Source organism: Echiichthys vipera (genome assembly GCF_963691815.1).
Source record: "Echiichthys vipera genome assembly, chromosome: 19".
Taxonomy (NCBI): domain Eukaryota; kingdom Metazoa; phylum Chordata; class Actinopteri; order Perciformes; family Trachinidae; genus Echiichthys; species Echiichthys vipera.
Window position 1 is genome coordinate 18,445,428 of NC_139844.1, and position 15,816 is coordinate 18,461,243.

The 15,816-nt window shown below is 40.9% G+C and overlaps 1 protein-coding gene across 1 annotated transcript in view; it reads left to right on the forward strand.

Annotated features, from left to right (window-relative positions):
* The window catches only part of LOC310961785 (low density lipoprotein receptor adapter protein 1), a gene marked incomplete at its 3' end in the record, with an annotated part of 41,110 nt that overhangs the window by 13,085 nt on the left and 12,209 nt on the right, over window positions 1-15,816 (forward strand). Inside the window, exons 2-3 of the mRNA XM_083934015.1 lie at window positions 6,184-6,326; window positions 8,416-8,528. Of these exons, the coding sequence (XP_083790141.1) occupies window positions 6,184-6,326; window positions 8,416-8,528 (256 nt within the window). The remainder of the gene's footprint in view (window positions 1-6,183; window positions 6,327-8,415; window positions 8,529-15,816) is intronic.

Here is a 15,816-nt window from a genome sequence, read left to right on the forward strand (position 1 = left end):
TGAGGCCTATGTAGACCCTAACACTACCCCCTAACCCTGACCCTAACCGTAACTCCTAAACCTAACAAAATGCTGAATGAAATCAGCGGAGGCAGAGGCTTATGCGACTGGGGAATACAAGACCTTGGCAACATAGGACCAAGGGAACATATGAGTGACCCCTCTGTATGCTAAATATTAAGCTACAGCTAGCAGCCGGTTAGCTTGGGTTAGCAAAGACTACAAACAGGAAAATAGCTTTCCAGCTCTCTCTGTCCAAACCCTCAGTAAAACCACACCTTGTCGTTTTCACACTTTGTACAGATAAAGAAAGTTTTTTAGTGAGTAGTAGATGTGGAAATCTTAGTTGTTTGTTTCCTGTATTTGTGCTAAACTAAGATAAGATAGCTAGCTAGCTAGCTAGCTAGCTGAACATATTTATAGTACAGATAGGTATCAGTGGCGACTGCTGGTCTTTAAGGAGGGGGAGCTCATTTTTCCGGCATACATCTTAAATGTGCTTGTTTATTCATATGTAAATTCTACCCTTCGTTCCCTTTCAAGAAAATGATCTTTGACCTTGTCCTACCAACCAGGCATCTTTTTCAGGGACTTGACTAGTGTCGTCTCAATGGCCAGCAGAGCTAGGCTGCTTAAACGGCCTTTGCCCAGCTGGAGCTGCTGCGCCAGGCTACTGTGAGTGTGACCGCCTGTGAGTGATCTTGACGGGGGAGAAGCTCTGCAGCTGCCGCTTCTCGTAGGGGAAAGAAACTGGAGAGTGACAGAACAGATTTGCCAAACACAACGCTAGTCGTTTTTAACAAAGACAAAGTCGCTGGGGATCGGTAAAGTCTCCGGATCAGTTCAGAACAACGGAATGAAAAACTTGGAAAATGCTCTGATGGCTGTTTATTCTTCAAGATCGCTGATCGCTAGGTTATGTTTGATGTCTCTGTTAATAATATCCTCTTATTTCTCAGTTTCTGTCTCTTTGTCAAAAATTTCATATTCTGTCCTAAGCGGCTTCCACTTTGTAGATGCTCTGTTTTCTCAGCCATGTATATACTAGATATCTCACATCATCATTATAATAACTGCAGAGGGGGTGTTTGAAGTGAAAGCATTTGAGGTTTTGGTGAAACGAGGATTAAAGATGAAAGATCCACACCAGCGCTGATTAATTGAAGGACCTCCAAGGCAAATAGTGGTTTCATGAACCTGAATTTTTTTTACGTCGGAAAGTCAGTGAAAATAAAGTAAAAGCTTGATGATAGAAGCCTCATGACTGTGTGGAGATATATAACTCCACTGTATCTGAGATGCTACACAAAAATGAGGTTGAAGTGAAGCAAATACCCTCATCAGTTACTTACACATACAGTACGGACTAGAGCTGAAATGATTAGCAGATTGATCAATTAGATGAGCGACAAAAAAAGTTATTGCCAACAGTTTTGACAAAACTTAGTAATTAGTTAATAAGGGTTATTTTTAAAGCAAACAGGCTTAACCTTCCTTAGTTTGAGCTTGTTATTTGCTGCTTGTTTTAGTTTTATCAGATAGTAAATAGAAAATCTTAGGATTTATGAGTGTTGGTCAGACAAAACAAGAAATTTGAAGTTGTCACCTTTGGCTTTAGGAAATTGTAGTTTGCATTTTATAGAGGGGCTGCAGTTTTTGCAACACTACTGTATCTTAAGGCAGCAGCTGCTCTGTAAGATTACTATTATGTCAGGTTTATGTCAATGACTGTGAAATGAAGGGAGTCAAAGTTGAGGTGGTAGCACTTTGAAATAGCTCGACATGAGGTTTGGTATTTGGGCCCATTGGATGTGTTATATTCAGTTCCAGAGTCAGGAGTTGTATGAACTGCTCCAGTTCAGGGTAATTCCACTGTTATCTGAGCACTTTGTACGGTTTGTACACTTCCTTTGATGCCAAGCCAAGTAATGTTCAGGTACCACCCCCATGCTGCTGCTGGGCTGTTAGTTATCGAATCTGTGGTTGCTTAGTAACATAGGCAGTTTGATGTTATGAGTCCATCTTTGTTATTGTTGACGTTTGAGGAGTGGCCTGTACTGTTAGCTCTGATTGACAATCTGAAATATTAATATCCCCGAGCCCCTTTAATAAGCCAGTCTTATAGATGTATGTGAGGAGGGGGATTTCTTTTTGATGTGTGGGTTCAATCAGAGCCAGAGGAAGTGAAGATACAGCAGGTGAGAGAGGTGAGTGAGGGATAGAATTAAGAAAACAGTCTTGAAAAGGAGCTTGAAAGGAAGGACTTAGCTTTACTTGGTTTCCCTTCAAGGCAGAATCAGGAAACCAGTTACCCCCCCCCCCCCCCCCCCCCCACACACACACACACACACACACACCATCCCAGCCCACTGTCTTCCCTGAATGTGTGGCCTATTTTCCCTGTCAAGGTGGTGTCCTAGATTCAAAGTTCCATCGGATGAGTAAAACAGTAAGGCAAAGAGATTATATTATAAGGATGTGGAGGATGGGAGTGTCACTTGGGTCTAAAAAAAAACAACCTATTATTTCCAGTAAGTGTGAAAGCATCCGACACAGAGAATCTCCTGTTGTGTGCTGCATGTGTGCAACAGAAACTCTTGATTTTCCTCATATTGTCCGAGGGTTCATATGTGAAAATGGCTCTATATTGGTTTTTATAGTTATTACATTGGATTTCAACCAAGACAGTGTGTGATAAAGCTTTAGGAAAAAATGCCCTACTTACTGACCTTTAGGGAATAGGGAATGCTTTTGACTGTCGAGCGAACACTCTCAACCATTTTTGCAATTAACCCTGATGATGGTATCTTCGTGTAATTGTGTTCCCTGTTGTTTTTTTTTTTTTTTTTTTTAATTAACTGTCCATGAAGGTTTTTTAGCCAGAGAAGAATTTACCCGGGTAGGATTTTGACGTCTCAGTGCAAATTAAATTACTGAGCATGGAGCAGCTGGTGATCACCGCATGTAGCTGAAGGCGTGCAGAGCACATGGTACCTATTATACTACGACAGCCATATTAGCTAGTGTGAAATGGCTACAATTGTCAATTGTTCATTCAACAGTGAGTGTTGAATATTTGAAAGTGCTCCGGGCAATGGTATTATAACTTGCATTATAACTTTTATGTAAATACACTTGAGGCTCAGTGCAGCAAATGTCATCAAATTGCTCTGTGCCTTCATTGTAATGCATTGGTTTCTTTTAGTGTGTCCCAACTGTGAGGCTTTTGTGCGTTTGCTGCAACATGGGTGTGAAAGTGTTGCCAGACATCAGTTTAATAAAGATTCAGGCGTCATCAGTGCACCACCACGGCCTCGCCCTCCCTAATCTTGTTTTGTGCTCTTTTAGATTAAATTACCCTGACACACACTCGTACATGGACATACACTCACACAGCTGATAAACAGCACATAAGAAATAAAAGTTCAAATTGCAAATGCTCAGTCTTCCTCAGTACTTTCTTCAACATGTGAAAATCCAATTAGCCTTCATCCGCTTGTGCCTGTCACTCTTATCAGTCCTGGTCCCCTCTGTAGACTCACAGGATTTATTAAAAATTTAAGTGCTCCTCTTTTAGGGGGATAATATATTGGAAACCCTGCAGCATCAACATGAAGCCCTCTTTAATAATTCATGTGTGTAGCCTGGCGAAGACACAACATGGACTGTAGCACTTCAGCTTTGTACTGCTGTGACACTTTAAATAATGCATCCATGCAATAAATCTTTTGACCAAGAGTTGTTATATCGCAGCTTGTGACGACCCAAACTATACTGAAGGATTGATATTGGATTTGATCAAGGTGTAGCATATTTTCATTATTTGGAATCGATTCTTCATAACTTACTATCTATGACTGTCAAGCTTTTCCATTCTAGCATGGTGCGTATGCAGTTTACAATGATGGCGCTAAAAAATCGTATTCTTTTCCTAAACGATGAGTCTCAGATTTTACACAGAAGTACACAAAACCTTCTAATTTCTAGGTTATAACCATCGATTTGGTCACCTATAATTATGACTGTTGCCAGCAGATTTGATCAGCTACTGCAGCTAAGTAAGGATAAATCCATGAGTTGCTTCACCAGCTTAGTGCACTCAAACCTAATTGGTGGTGTAGACGCATGTAGAGAGTCTGGGCTTTGTTTGCAAAGATTGTCAATTTTCCACTGCTGACAACTTTGTTTTTTTATGATTTTCAAAGCCTTCAAAAAATAATTTTGAAAAACTTAACAGTAAAATGTCTTTACAGAAATAGTGCCCCTTATTTTATAACTGCACGCCTATTACTCTATGTTGCTAGAGTGTTCTTCAGTAAAATAATGACCCCCCCAGTGGCTGAGCCTGGCCTCTGACCTCCACTACAGAGGACAAAAAGAAAGGATGAATTTTCTCCCTCATGGATCAATAGTGCATTACAGAACCCTTCTTAAATGGTAGTGAAATGGCTGACTCCGAACAATGCATTGCTCTAAGTGTCAAAGGCACCACTTCTATTAGACAAAACATAGACTTTTAATCATCACACACCTCTCACACAGGACGAGTCGAAAGCAGCAGACAATGTTGCACACCATGTACCTAAGCCTTCACATTTAATAACCTCAAATGCACTCTCTGGTTTTGAATCACAGTCTTCATAGTATGATTGAAGATTAGTTAATAATTCAGAGTTGTTGGACGCGTTGTAAGGGCATGGTGTTCTCTGCTGTTCGCCTTCACAGCTGCATGTGGCCTGCCAGTGACAGATGGCTCAGCCCATGTGGAGAATAATTTGGTGCCAGTATTGCCCAGGAGAATATCAGACATTTATGGTGTATGTCTTTCTTTCTCTCCCTACACGCTCCTCTTGTTCATACTCTTTGTCAATCTAACTCTCATTACTCTGTGTGTGTGTGTGTGTGTGTGTGTGTGTGTGTGTGTGTGTGTGTGTGTGTGTGTGTGTGTGTGTGTGTGTGTGTGTGTGTGTGTGTGTGTGTGTGTGTGTGTGTGTGTGTGTGTGTGTGTGTGTGTGTGTGTGTGTGTGTGTGTGTGTGTGTGTGTGTGTGTGTGTGTGTGTGTGTGTGTGTGTGTGTGTGTGTGTGTGTGTGCTATAAGCAGAAATAAAGATTCCACAAGCCATTTCTCAGTCGATTATGCATGTGCTGTGTGATTTGTCTTTATCAGCGACTCTGGTGTTAAAAGAATGCTATGAAATGGATCATGTTTCACTTATCGCCCCATTAAGTTTATCATGGAATGTGGTCTGCTGCTGTTTTGTAAGTTATCCCTCTCCTGATGCCCCACTGCAGGGTGTCCAGGTGTTGTTGGGAGATATTTTAGGCTCTCTGCATGGGTGCATTCCCTCTCCCTGCTTACAGTAGTCTGCTAAAAGACAACTTGGTGCTACCTAGCCATTCTGTACAGTCTATCAGAGCCCAGCTGATACTGGGTTTGTTTGGCCTGTTCAGATTTTTTCCTCCGAGATCCTTGCGGTTTTCTGAAACAATAGTGTCTTACCGGGATGAGACGGTAACAGATCTCAGTTGAATAGGATGTATTCAAATTCAGAAAACTTAAGCATAGGGTGGAATGCATGGATCACTGATTGATAGCTCCATACACAAAATAAATCATACCATGTCTATTTTTTTATCTAATTCTTATCTTCCAAAGCAAGAACACAATGTTTTTTTTTAACTTTTCCTATTACACAAGAGAGACATTTCAAGCACTGTAACAAAATTCATTTCATTTCAAAAAGATTAAATGACTCATAATTTGTGCCAAGTCAGACTGCATAGTCTCACCACTGTCTGCTCAGCTGTGACGTTACTCTGGCAACCCTCATGCTTTCTGTGCCGAGTATTGTAAACAGTCTGCTCAACAAACAATGCACTGAAGATTTGAAAACCAATTCTCACAGACTTTTAAATCTAGTTTCTCTCAAGGTGATATTTCAAGGGGAATCACTTGTCCCGATTATGCAACATGTTTGACATTTGCAAGCATTCAAGCTATTCATTCATCCACATCTTTTTAAAAAGATGATAATAGTTCTGGGTTTTCATTTAGTGAAGCACAATTATCTATAAAAATCTTATTATGTTCTTATATTATATTATATTATATACAGTACTGTATGCTTGTTTAGCTATATCGGGGCATTTTTGGTGATTTCCTATGTCTTGTGTTTTTGTCAGAACTGCCAGAGAACTGGACAGACACCAAGGAGACTCTGTTGGAGGGGATGGTGTTCAATGTGAAGTACCTGGGTATGACTCTGGTGGGCCAGCCCAAAGGAGAGGACATGGCCTCTGCTGCCATTCGCAGAATTGTTGCCACGGTGAGTCACTGGTCCTTTTCTGACTCATTCAACCTTCTAATGGAACTCTATAAATAAAAGCGAATCAATTTCATGTTTGCGAACAATGTAGCGTCTAATTCTGTAGGCAAGGTCAGGACCTTCAACAGCAATATGACATTTCAAGAGTGACACTGTGAAGATTTCCATTACAGCAATGCTTTTTATAGAAATTCTCTTGTGAATTTAGGAAATGACAGCCTCAAACTGCAGTGCACATTATCTGATTTTCTGATGATCCATGACTATTCTGTCAGGATGGTCAATTGTTGCACCATATCTACTGTAATATACAACTCGGGGTACCACTACTGACAAAATTTGAATATAAAATGTCCTTTTATGTCATTAATTCAATCACTCATAGATCAGATTATGTATTCTTATGGCAACAACACCGCTGTGGACAGTGTCATTATCAACCAATTCAGTGTCTGTGGATCAGTGGGGCCTTTCAAGTTGCATGCAGGACAAACAGTCCATTCTAGTTGCACAAGAAGGTTAAAAAAATGAGCAATCAGTGTCATTCACCTTCAGCTTTCTGTAATTCGCTTGGCATGTAATTGTTGGGTTGTGTTTAAATCAAGGTCAGTATGGCTGCATGAAAGCGTAGCTTCTAATCCATCCAGGATTATCAAGGGTTGCATATGTGCAGCAGTCAAATCAGGGCCAACAACACTGAGCCCCACAGGAATTTCTGAATACCTTTTTTTTTTTTTACATCAATTCAGAAACTTCACGAGACTGTTTTGAAAACTGCAAACAAACTTGCATTTAAACCAGTAAGTTTGTAGACACACAAAACATTATCAACACTTATCCGTTATATTTCCTTTTCCCATACTTTTTCCCTGCTCACACACACATGCACACCTTTTTGCTGAGCGCTGCCAACATAAAGAATGTCTAATCTGCCTGAAGGTTTCTCTGCAGAAAGAAAAGCCCGACGCAGGCAGCCTAATCATAAACCCCCCACTTCTCAATTAGAGACTGAACCGAACCTAATGGCAGGATTAAGATTCAATTGATTTACACCAGGACAGGAAAAGCAAATCAGTTGTCTCTGTCTGTTCCCTTGGTAACCAATCGAAACTGAATGGGATTACTGAATACGTTTGTGAGTTTTCCATTTTCTACATGCCTCAGTCAGGCATGATAAGACAAGACGAGGGACCAAACATATAGAAAAAGACTGAACTTGGCCTATCTCAAACTGACACATTGGTTTTTGCCTTGTGGCACGACATGAGTAACATGATGGAAGAAAACGTGGTTGTTCGCACTTCCAACATGAATGAGCTGCCACAGTTAACCGCGACGCTCCATTCCTCTCTATTACAATGTCAGTTTCCCGTATTGTAAGTGCTGGGGGTTTAAGGAGAACGTGATGTTTCTTGTCACCATCTCCAGGGCATTTAGGCTCCTACAGCAAGCCACGGCACCATTCCTGTTGTCCTTCAGAAGTCCTAGTTTTTGTTTAAGCAAAGATTCCACTCCTTTTCATCCTCAGCTTCTCTTCATCGTCGGCATTATTTCACTTTCAGCAAAAATGAGAGAGTTGTCATGCAGAGGGAATGTTGAAATAGGCAGTAAACAAAGAAATCTTCAGTCACTCTGACTGATTCTTGACCTGATATCATTTGGATGTGAAACAAAACTGCTCTCTTTTGCTAGCTAATTACGTGGTAAGGAGGTCATTGTCATTGTCAACAGGCGCTCTCACAGACCACAAGCTCAGCACTATGGCCGTATTTTCCTGAAACTCCAGATGGAGCAGAGCGGCAGGGGGAGTGAGCGGCTGCCAGCCCGACTTTGAGTTGCAATGTGTAGCACTCATTCTGGGCTACACATTGCACCCCCTCCCTCAGTTCTGTCACCTTTTATAAATTCTCCACATTTCTGGGACAACTCATGCAGGCTGAATAATTTTGCTCTGCAGCTACTGTTGCATTTGAAGGTTTTGGGTGTTTAATCAGGTGTAAAATCATCATATATTTATGTCAGAGTGACAGGGCAGCTCTGATTTTAATGTGCGTATGAATGTGTGTTTTTTTATATTTCATATCCACAGGCCAGAGCCAGCGCTAAGAAGTTTCGGAAAGTAACACTGACCGTCTCACCTAAAGGCATCATCATGACAGACACGGAGACTACAGATCTCATAGAAAATGTCTCCATATACAGGTAAATAAAATGCACTTAATCAGATAGATTCTTAAGAGAGACCTGCTCAGTGGCTGGGATGATTGAGGCAAACACGCTAACAGAGTGCACTTTTGTGCCGGTCAATATTCAATGTGGATTCCCATTCAATGCAAGTATTTTAATGATTTTCAGTGTGTCAAACCATTTATTATTCAATATAGTAATACATTACAAGTGGCAGTGGCTCTGTTTATGTCTAGTGCCTTCATGCAAATAATAACATGCAAAGCATTAAAGATTCCATGCACTGCATTCAGAGTCTAACTTAAAATTTTCATATTTGTTTGCCTCAAAGAGTAAATGCCTGACTTTATAAGGATGGAGTGTCCTCGGTCACCATTTGGGGCTCAGTTTAGCTGCTGGTGTGGAAGTATTGGTACTAGTATTTGGTACCCATGAGTCTCCCCTTTACAGACATGCCAACTTTATGATAATCCCTTGCAGTTTCTGGCAAAAAAAACATGTAGTCTCTGTCATGCAGGACAACTGTGTTATTTTTGTCCTATTCTAAAATGGTGTAATTGCATTTTTCTACATACTGTGGTCCCTAAACAGTCGCATAAACTGGGACCGGAAAGCTGAGACTGAGACTTTTGAAACTTGACCTCATGTCGTGGTGTGACCTATAGGATAATCACAGCCTCATGAGACTTTACTAACACAAATAAGAAACATAGGGCGTTCAGAGGATTCAGAGGCGTTTTCTATATTGACAATAAGGGGGTTTCTGTACAGAAGTGCTTGCCATCCAATTGCTGACAAATACAATTCTTACAGCAGGGTTTGAACGGGTGCATGGAATCATTGAAGATGCTTGAATTTTAAAGTTGTGTTTTCAAGGTTTGAAAAGTGCTTGAACTTTGGATAAAGTAGTTGAAAATGCTAGAAGTTGTATCAGCATTTCTTTCACAACAAATGGCTTCTTGTACTATAAAACACAATACCATCTCTTTTAACATGATTAAAAACATTAAATAATCATTTTTCAATATGCAGGCTATGTATTTGTAAAAGAAGTGGAATTTACCGCAGCTCTAAGGTGTAGGAAACTTTTGAAAATGAACCTTGAAAGTGCTTGAATTTGACCAGGGAAAAGGTGTACGAATCCTGTTTCAGAAATCTCCAAATGTCAAATGTTTTTGATACAAAATGACAGCATGATTTTTCTATGGTGCTCCGCAAGGTCTGCCTTTCTTGATGTGGAATTTCGGAGGGATTTTTGAGCATTTTTTAGGTGGTAAAAATGGTTTAATTTAACACCAAATCTGTGTAACACATGGTATGAACCCCAAAACTGCTGCAACAACTTATGAGACAAAAAAGAGCATGAGAATGGCCTTCTTATACTTCATACATACTTATAGACCTTGACACAGAATGCTGAGCTGCATCTAAATTAATCTTTGGATTCTCAGCTTCCAAATGGTGTACACGGCTTCTATGTTGCATATACTGCTGACCTGAACATCCACTTCTTCCCCTAAAAAAAGACAAAAAATGGTCTATGGAAAATAGTGAAGGAGTGGAAGAGGTGAAATGAATGGTTCATTAAGTAAATTGTTGCTATGTTTAATTGTGGTTCCTCACATATGCCTAATAATGCTCGTAATCCAATCAAGTTGAGTCCTAAAAACAAAGAAATGGCTTCATCTGATACATGAACAAACTGATATCCTCTTATAAGGATCACCTTCCCTTCTGTCTTTGACTCCTTTTGTCGTTTTCTGCTCATAGCTGTTGTGAGTCTCATGTTTGACTCAGAAACCAATAATGGGACGGCAGGAGGGGGTCGCTGGGGGGCATCTGTCTGTATCTCTTGGTCGATGAAAACTAACCTTTTTCAGCATGCTGGGTTTCAGTGAAGTGTGTGTGTGTGTGTGTGTGTGTGTGTGTGTGTGTGTGTGTGTGTGTGTGTGTGTGTGTGTGTGTGTGTGTGTGTGTGTGTGTGTGTGTGTGTGTGTGTGTGTGTGTGTGTGTGTGTGTGTGTGTGTGTGTGTGTGTGTGTGTGTGTGTGTGTGTGTGTGTGTGTGTGTGTGTGTGTGTGTGTGTGTGTGTGTGTGTGTGTGTGTGTGTGTGTGTGTGTGTGTGTGTGTGTGTGTGTGTATTGTGATATGTTTGGCTGGCTTCCCCTTTATGGATATTGTCCTGTAGACTGGGCCTTGTGACATTGAGGATTACAGTCTACATATCATAAGGCTGGGCTGTGATTACAGAACTGTGTGTGTGTGTGTGTGTGTGTGTGTGTGTGTGTGTGTGTGTGTGTGTGTGTGTGTGTGTGTGTGTGTGTGTGTGTGTGTGTGTGTGTGTGTGTGTGTGTGTGTGTGTGTGTGTGTGTGTGTGTGTGTGTGTGTGTGTGTGTGTGTGTGTGTGTGTGTGTGTGTGTGTGTGTGTGTGTGTGTGTGTGTGTGTGTGTGTGTGTGTGTGTGTGTGTGTGTGTGTGTGTGTGTGTGTGTGTGTGTGTGTGTGTGTGTCTTTCTGATCCACCTTATCAGCGGTAACAGACCACAGGCCAGGGGAATCATCCTCGTCTTTGATCTTTTTCTCTTCTCCTCCTCTCCTCCCCCCTACTCCATTTTTACTGTCTAGAAAGAAATCTTTCTTTTATGCTCATATTAACATAAACAGAACTCCGAACGCAGGAATACCCACCACTATGACTAATTGCCCACTTTGAAACTCACGCTGCCAGTCTTTGCCAATACTACCCTGAATAATGATACAGGAGAAAAGGGCCACATGCAGCGCTTGGGGTTGACTAAGGATTGATTTATCCCCTTTATGAGACCCCAACCCCACCCCCACTTCCACTTCCACCTCCTTACAGCCCCATTTCTCCTCTTCCCCCTCCTTTCTTATGTCTCATTTTAGTTGCACATAATCCACTTATTGGCCAAGACAGCAAGTGAAGGGTGAAAGAAAGTGTAGATGTAAAGGAATAAAAAAAACCCTGACTGTTTATTGTGCATAACAAGTAAGTGAGAAAGGAGATATATATATATATACAGTATATATATATATATATATATACACACACACTGTATGTGCACATATGCAAGGTGTGTGTGTGTGCTTGTGTCCTGGCACGGATGGACATATGAGCATTTAAGGATGCATCTCTCACAGTGAGTGTATGTAAATGTGTGTGTGTTTGCAGAGTTAATTGTGTATTCACACTTACTGGAAGCCGGGATGTTTCCCTCAGGCGAAGCTTAGTGTGGAATAGAAAACAGAGAAGAAGGCATCGTACCATCGCATTGGAAATAGGATCCTTGCAGCCCCATCCACCCACACCCAAACAATGAAATATCAATCTGTATCAGTGACAGTTAAGTTTTTCACAACCTGATAATGAATTCAGCAGCCTCGACAGTCACTCAGGTCCTGATGGCACATTTTACAGTGCATATAATTTGCAGCATCGGAACCTCTGATTATATTATCATGAGCTTGATCTTCTAACATTAAGCCTGCCTTGTAGTTCTGCTGTAGGTCTAACTGCGGGCAGGGATAAGGACTAAATCACACACACATTATACGCTGTGTATATATATATATATATATATATATATATATATATATTTATATATATATATATATATACATATATTTGTTTTACCAGATAGGGTATCAGAATATAAAATTACAATATGTTGTATGGCTTAGATTTATACACAGAAAAATGTTGACATGATGATCCAACATTAAGAGGCATTTGCTGCTCATTTCACTAGAACAGGCAATAAACTTTAGAAATAGTGTAATTTAACTGTAAATAGTTCTCATTAAATGTACATTAGGATGATAAAACTGGTCACTCTCTGCCTCCCCACCCTCACAAGTGCCTGAATAAAGGACTTTGTCCCCAACCGGCCCCAGACTGTGCGAACTCAGCCCCCACCTCTCCTCCTCTCGCACGTTGAGTACCGGCTCCCCACAGGGCTGTGTGCTCAGCCCCCTCCTATACTGTCTCTACACCCACGACTGTTCAGAAAACAACCTGGCTCTGAACACCAAGAAAACCAAAGAGATCATTGTCGACACCAGGAGGCACAGCACCAACTTAGACCCTCTGTACAACAACGACAAATGTGTGGAGAGGGTCCACACTTTCCGGTTTCTCTGCGTCCTCATCTCCGCTGACATCTCCTGGACGGACAACACCACAGCGATCATCAAGTAGGCTCAATAGCGGCTGCACTTCCTGAGGGTCCTCAGGAAACACCACCTGGACTCCAACCTGCTGCTGACCTTCTACCGCTCGTCCATTGAGAGCCTTCTGACACACTGCCTTACAGCATGGTATGGCAGCTGCACCAAAGAAGACAGAGAGAGGCTTCAGAGGATAGTTAAGGCAGTACAGGAGATCATCGACTTCCCTCTCCCCTCCCTGATGGACATTTACTCCATCACCAAGGACAGCTCCCATCCTGCATCTGTCCTGTTTAACCTGTTGCCTTCAGGGAGGTGCTACAGATGCATTAGCACAAAAACAAACAGACTCAAGAACAGTTTCTTTCCCAAAGCCATAACCACCCTGAACTCATACAGTACATGCACCGACTTCATACTTTCTTCTAACCCCCGTTTCTCCGCACTTCCATATATCCACCTACCATGCAATTTGTTTTCAATATTTGCAATATTCAATATTGTTTATCATTTTTTTCAATCTTCAATTTGTGCAATATATTGTGCATACTGTAGGAATCCTTTATTCTTTTAATATATATGTATACGGCGCCATGGAACTCTGCACCTTTGTTTTGTCTTTTGCACTATTTATTACATTTTCTGTATCTTGTTTGACTGCACTGAGCTAGAGCTGCTTTTAATCTCATTGTACAGTGTATAGTGACAATAAAAGGCATTCTGATTGTGATGATATCTCAATACCCTTGATAGAGTTTATCATAATTTAGCTATCTTAGCTTAGCATAAAGACTGAAAGTAGGGGAAACCACTTGCCTGTTGCTATCAAAAAGTGGAAAAAAAGGAAATCTGCAGAAGCACACAAAACCACAACACACTTTTGTTACACTTCTGCTTTTGTACATATGGAACAAACACTATATTACACATATATTTGTAAGCTTTAGAGGTGACGGTAGGTACATTTTTATGACTTTGGAAAGATCCAGGCTAGCTGTTTTCCCCGGCTTCCAGTCTTTATGCTAAGCTAAGCTAACCGTCTCCTGGCACTAGCTCGACATGAGAGTAGTTATGTGTCGCTCACTAAAGGTAATAAGCGTAGTTCAGAAGATGCCGGACTATTCTTTTGAATATGAAACCATTCAGAAAAAAATACAAAAACATATTAATCAAATCTTATATTTCATGGCTCTGACTACAAGTTAAGTAACGACTGTGAAACAATCCAAACAGTAGCACATTTTTATGGTTTTGGGGCAGATTGAAGTGTTACTCTGGCGAAAAACCCTCAAAGTAGCACCAGGTGCAGTAGAGAGAGAGTCCCTACACATAAAACAAAGAACCAACAACGTAGTAGGCGAACCTGAAGTTTATTTAAAAAGACTGTTTTACAATGCTACAAACCCTAGCAGCTGGTAACGTCTATATTGAGAGGCAGCCCAAACATGTCAGTTATCGAGTTCAGTTTTATTGAACTTCAGTAAAACTGAACTTGGTAATCAACTTGTTTGGGCTGCTCCAGGTTCACCTACTATGTTGTTAGTGCTTCGTTTTATGTGTGGGGACTTTTATTATGCTACTCTAGAGGCATGGTGTTATTTTGAGCAATATTAGTGATTAAAAAAAGCTGTTTTGGATGGTTTGACGCTCTGCCCAGAGCTACGCAGTGTTAGCCATGTCTGGCTGTTAGCGAGTCTCCAGGATTTCTCTGTTAATAGTTCATGTATATTCATGCCAAAAAGAACGTGGGTTTGTTTTCCACCGAAGTTACACTTTAACACTTACTTAATCAGGAGACAAGTGGTTTGTATTGATGGGCTTTTATGTACAATACTATATAATCCTGAAACCAGGTATTTACCTTACTAAATAATGATACAAAGAGGGATCCCTTCACCTCCCTATGAACAGAGGGTTGTGAGGTGTGTTAGCTTCCATCTGGACTGATGTTACTGATTCATATTCTGACAGGAGCTCTCAGAGACCGACCAGCATATCAATCGGAAAAACATAAGGGTCAGAAAAGGAGAGCCGAGGCTGTGACTGACGTTTCGCCTTTTAATGATGTACGTTGTTCTGACATACCTTTGGATCTTTGAGATGTGTCTGTCGGATCCCCTGAACACTGTTCTACCTTTGCTCGAACATTCACGAATATATTTGCCATTTTCTGTCTATTTTAATTCTCTTTTATCACCATTTTGCATGACTGCTTCCCCTGCAGCAAAAGCAAAATGCTGTTTTTCATTAATGCACCTATGTCGGATAGAAAGTTCAACAAAAGTAGTTCATTGGTGTGTTAAACAGCATACCTTTATTCAGTGTGTTTGACGCTTTGATGCATGAAGTTCTAGCCATGCCTTGTACTGTAAATATTTAAATATTTTCCATTGATATTCCCTCTCTGCTTCACAAACACACCAGCGCTCTACACAGTGAGGAGATCAAAGGCTTGCGGTACACAGAGTCCCTTTGGAGATATGATGCAGACTGACAGCTCAGCTTCTGTTGTTCAAGCTTAGTGAAAACTCTGTCAATTATTTTGTTTCCTGTTGTTGTTTCAAGCTGAAGGCTTATTCTGTGAATATGATCCATTGTGTGGCACATTGGTAGCAGTCATTGGTTTAAAAGCAGTCGTCTTATAATGATATAATATTATAACGAGTGAAATCCGCATGCACAGGGATTTTTAAGAGACCCCATCATGCTCCACGGAAGTGACTGTAAACGGAAGAAGCAGCTTGCATGTCTTTGTGTGTCCAAAAAGATGAAATATTAAATGTGTATTCACTCCAATGAGATGTCTATATTCAGACATTCACATTATTCTCACATGGATGCTATGTTATAATGAAGAATTGTGTGAGTAAGCCATACTGCAGGATGACTGCATAGTTGTGAATCTCTTGCTGTTGATAACAGAAGATTCATAATGTCTGCATTATTCACCACCATTGTGTCATTCTGTACACAGCTCAGTGTTAAAACTACAGCCAGCCAGCCTTTTGAGGAACTGCAATTTTTGGCACCTCGGCTTCAATTTCCAGCCCTGGAGGTTGCTTCTTGGCTGAAATGCATTTGTAAAACTCTATCTTAGAACTTCTGGGTATCTCTACAC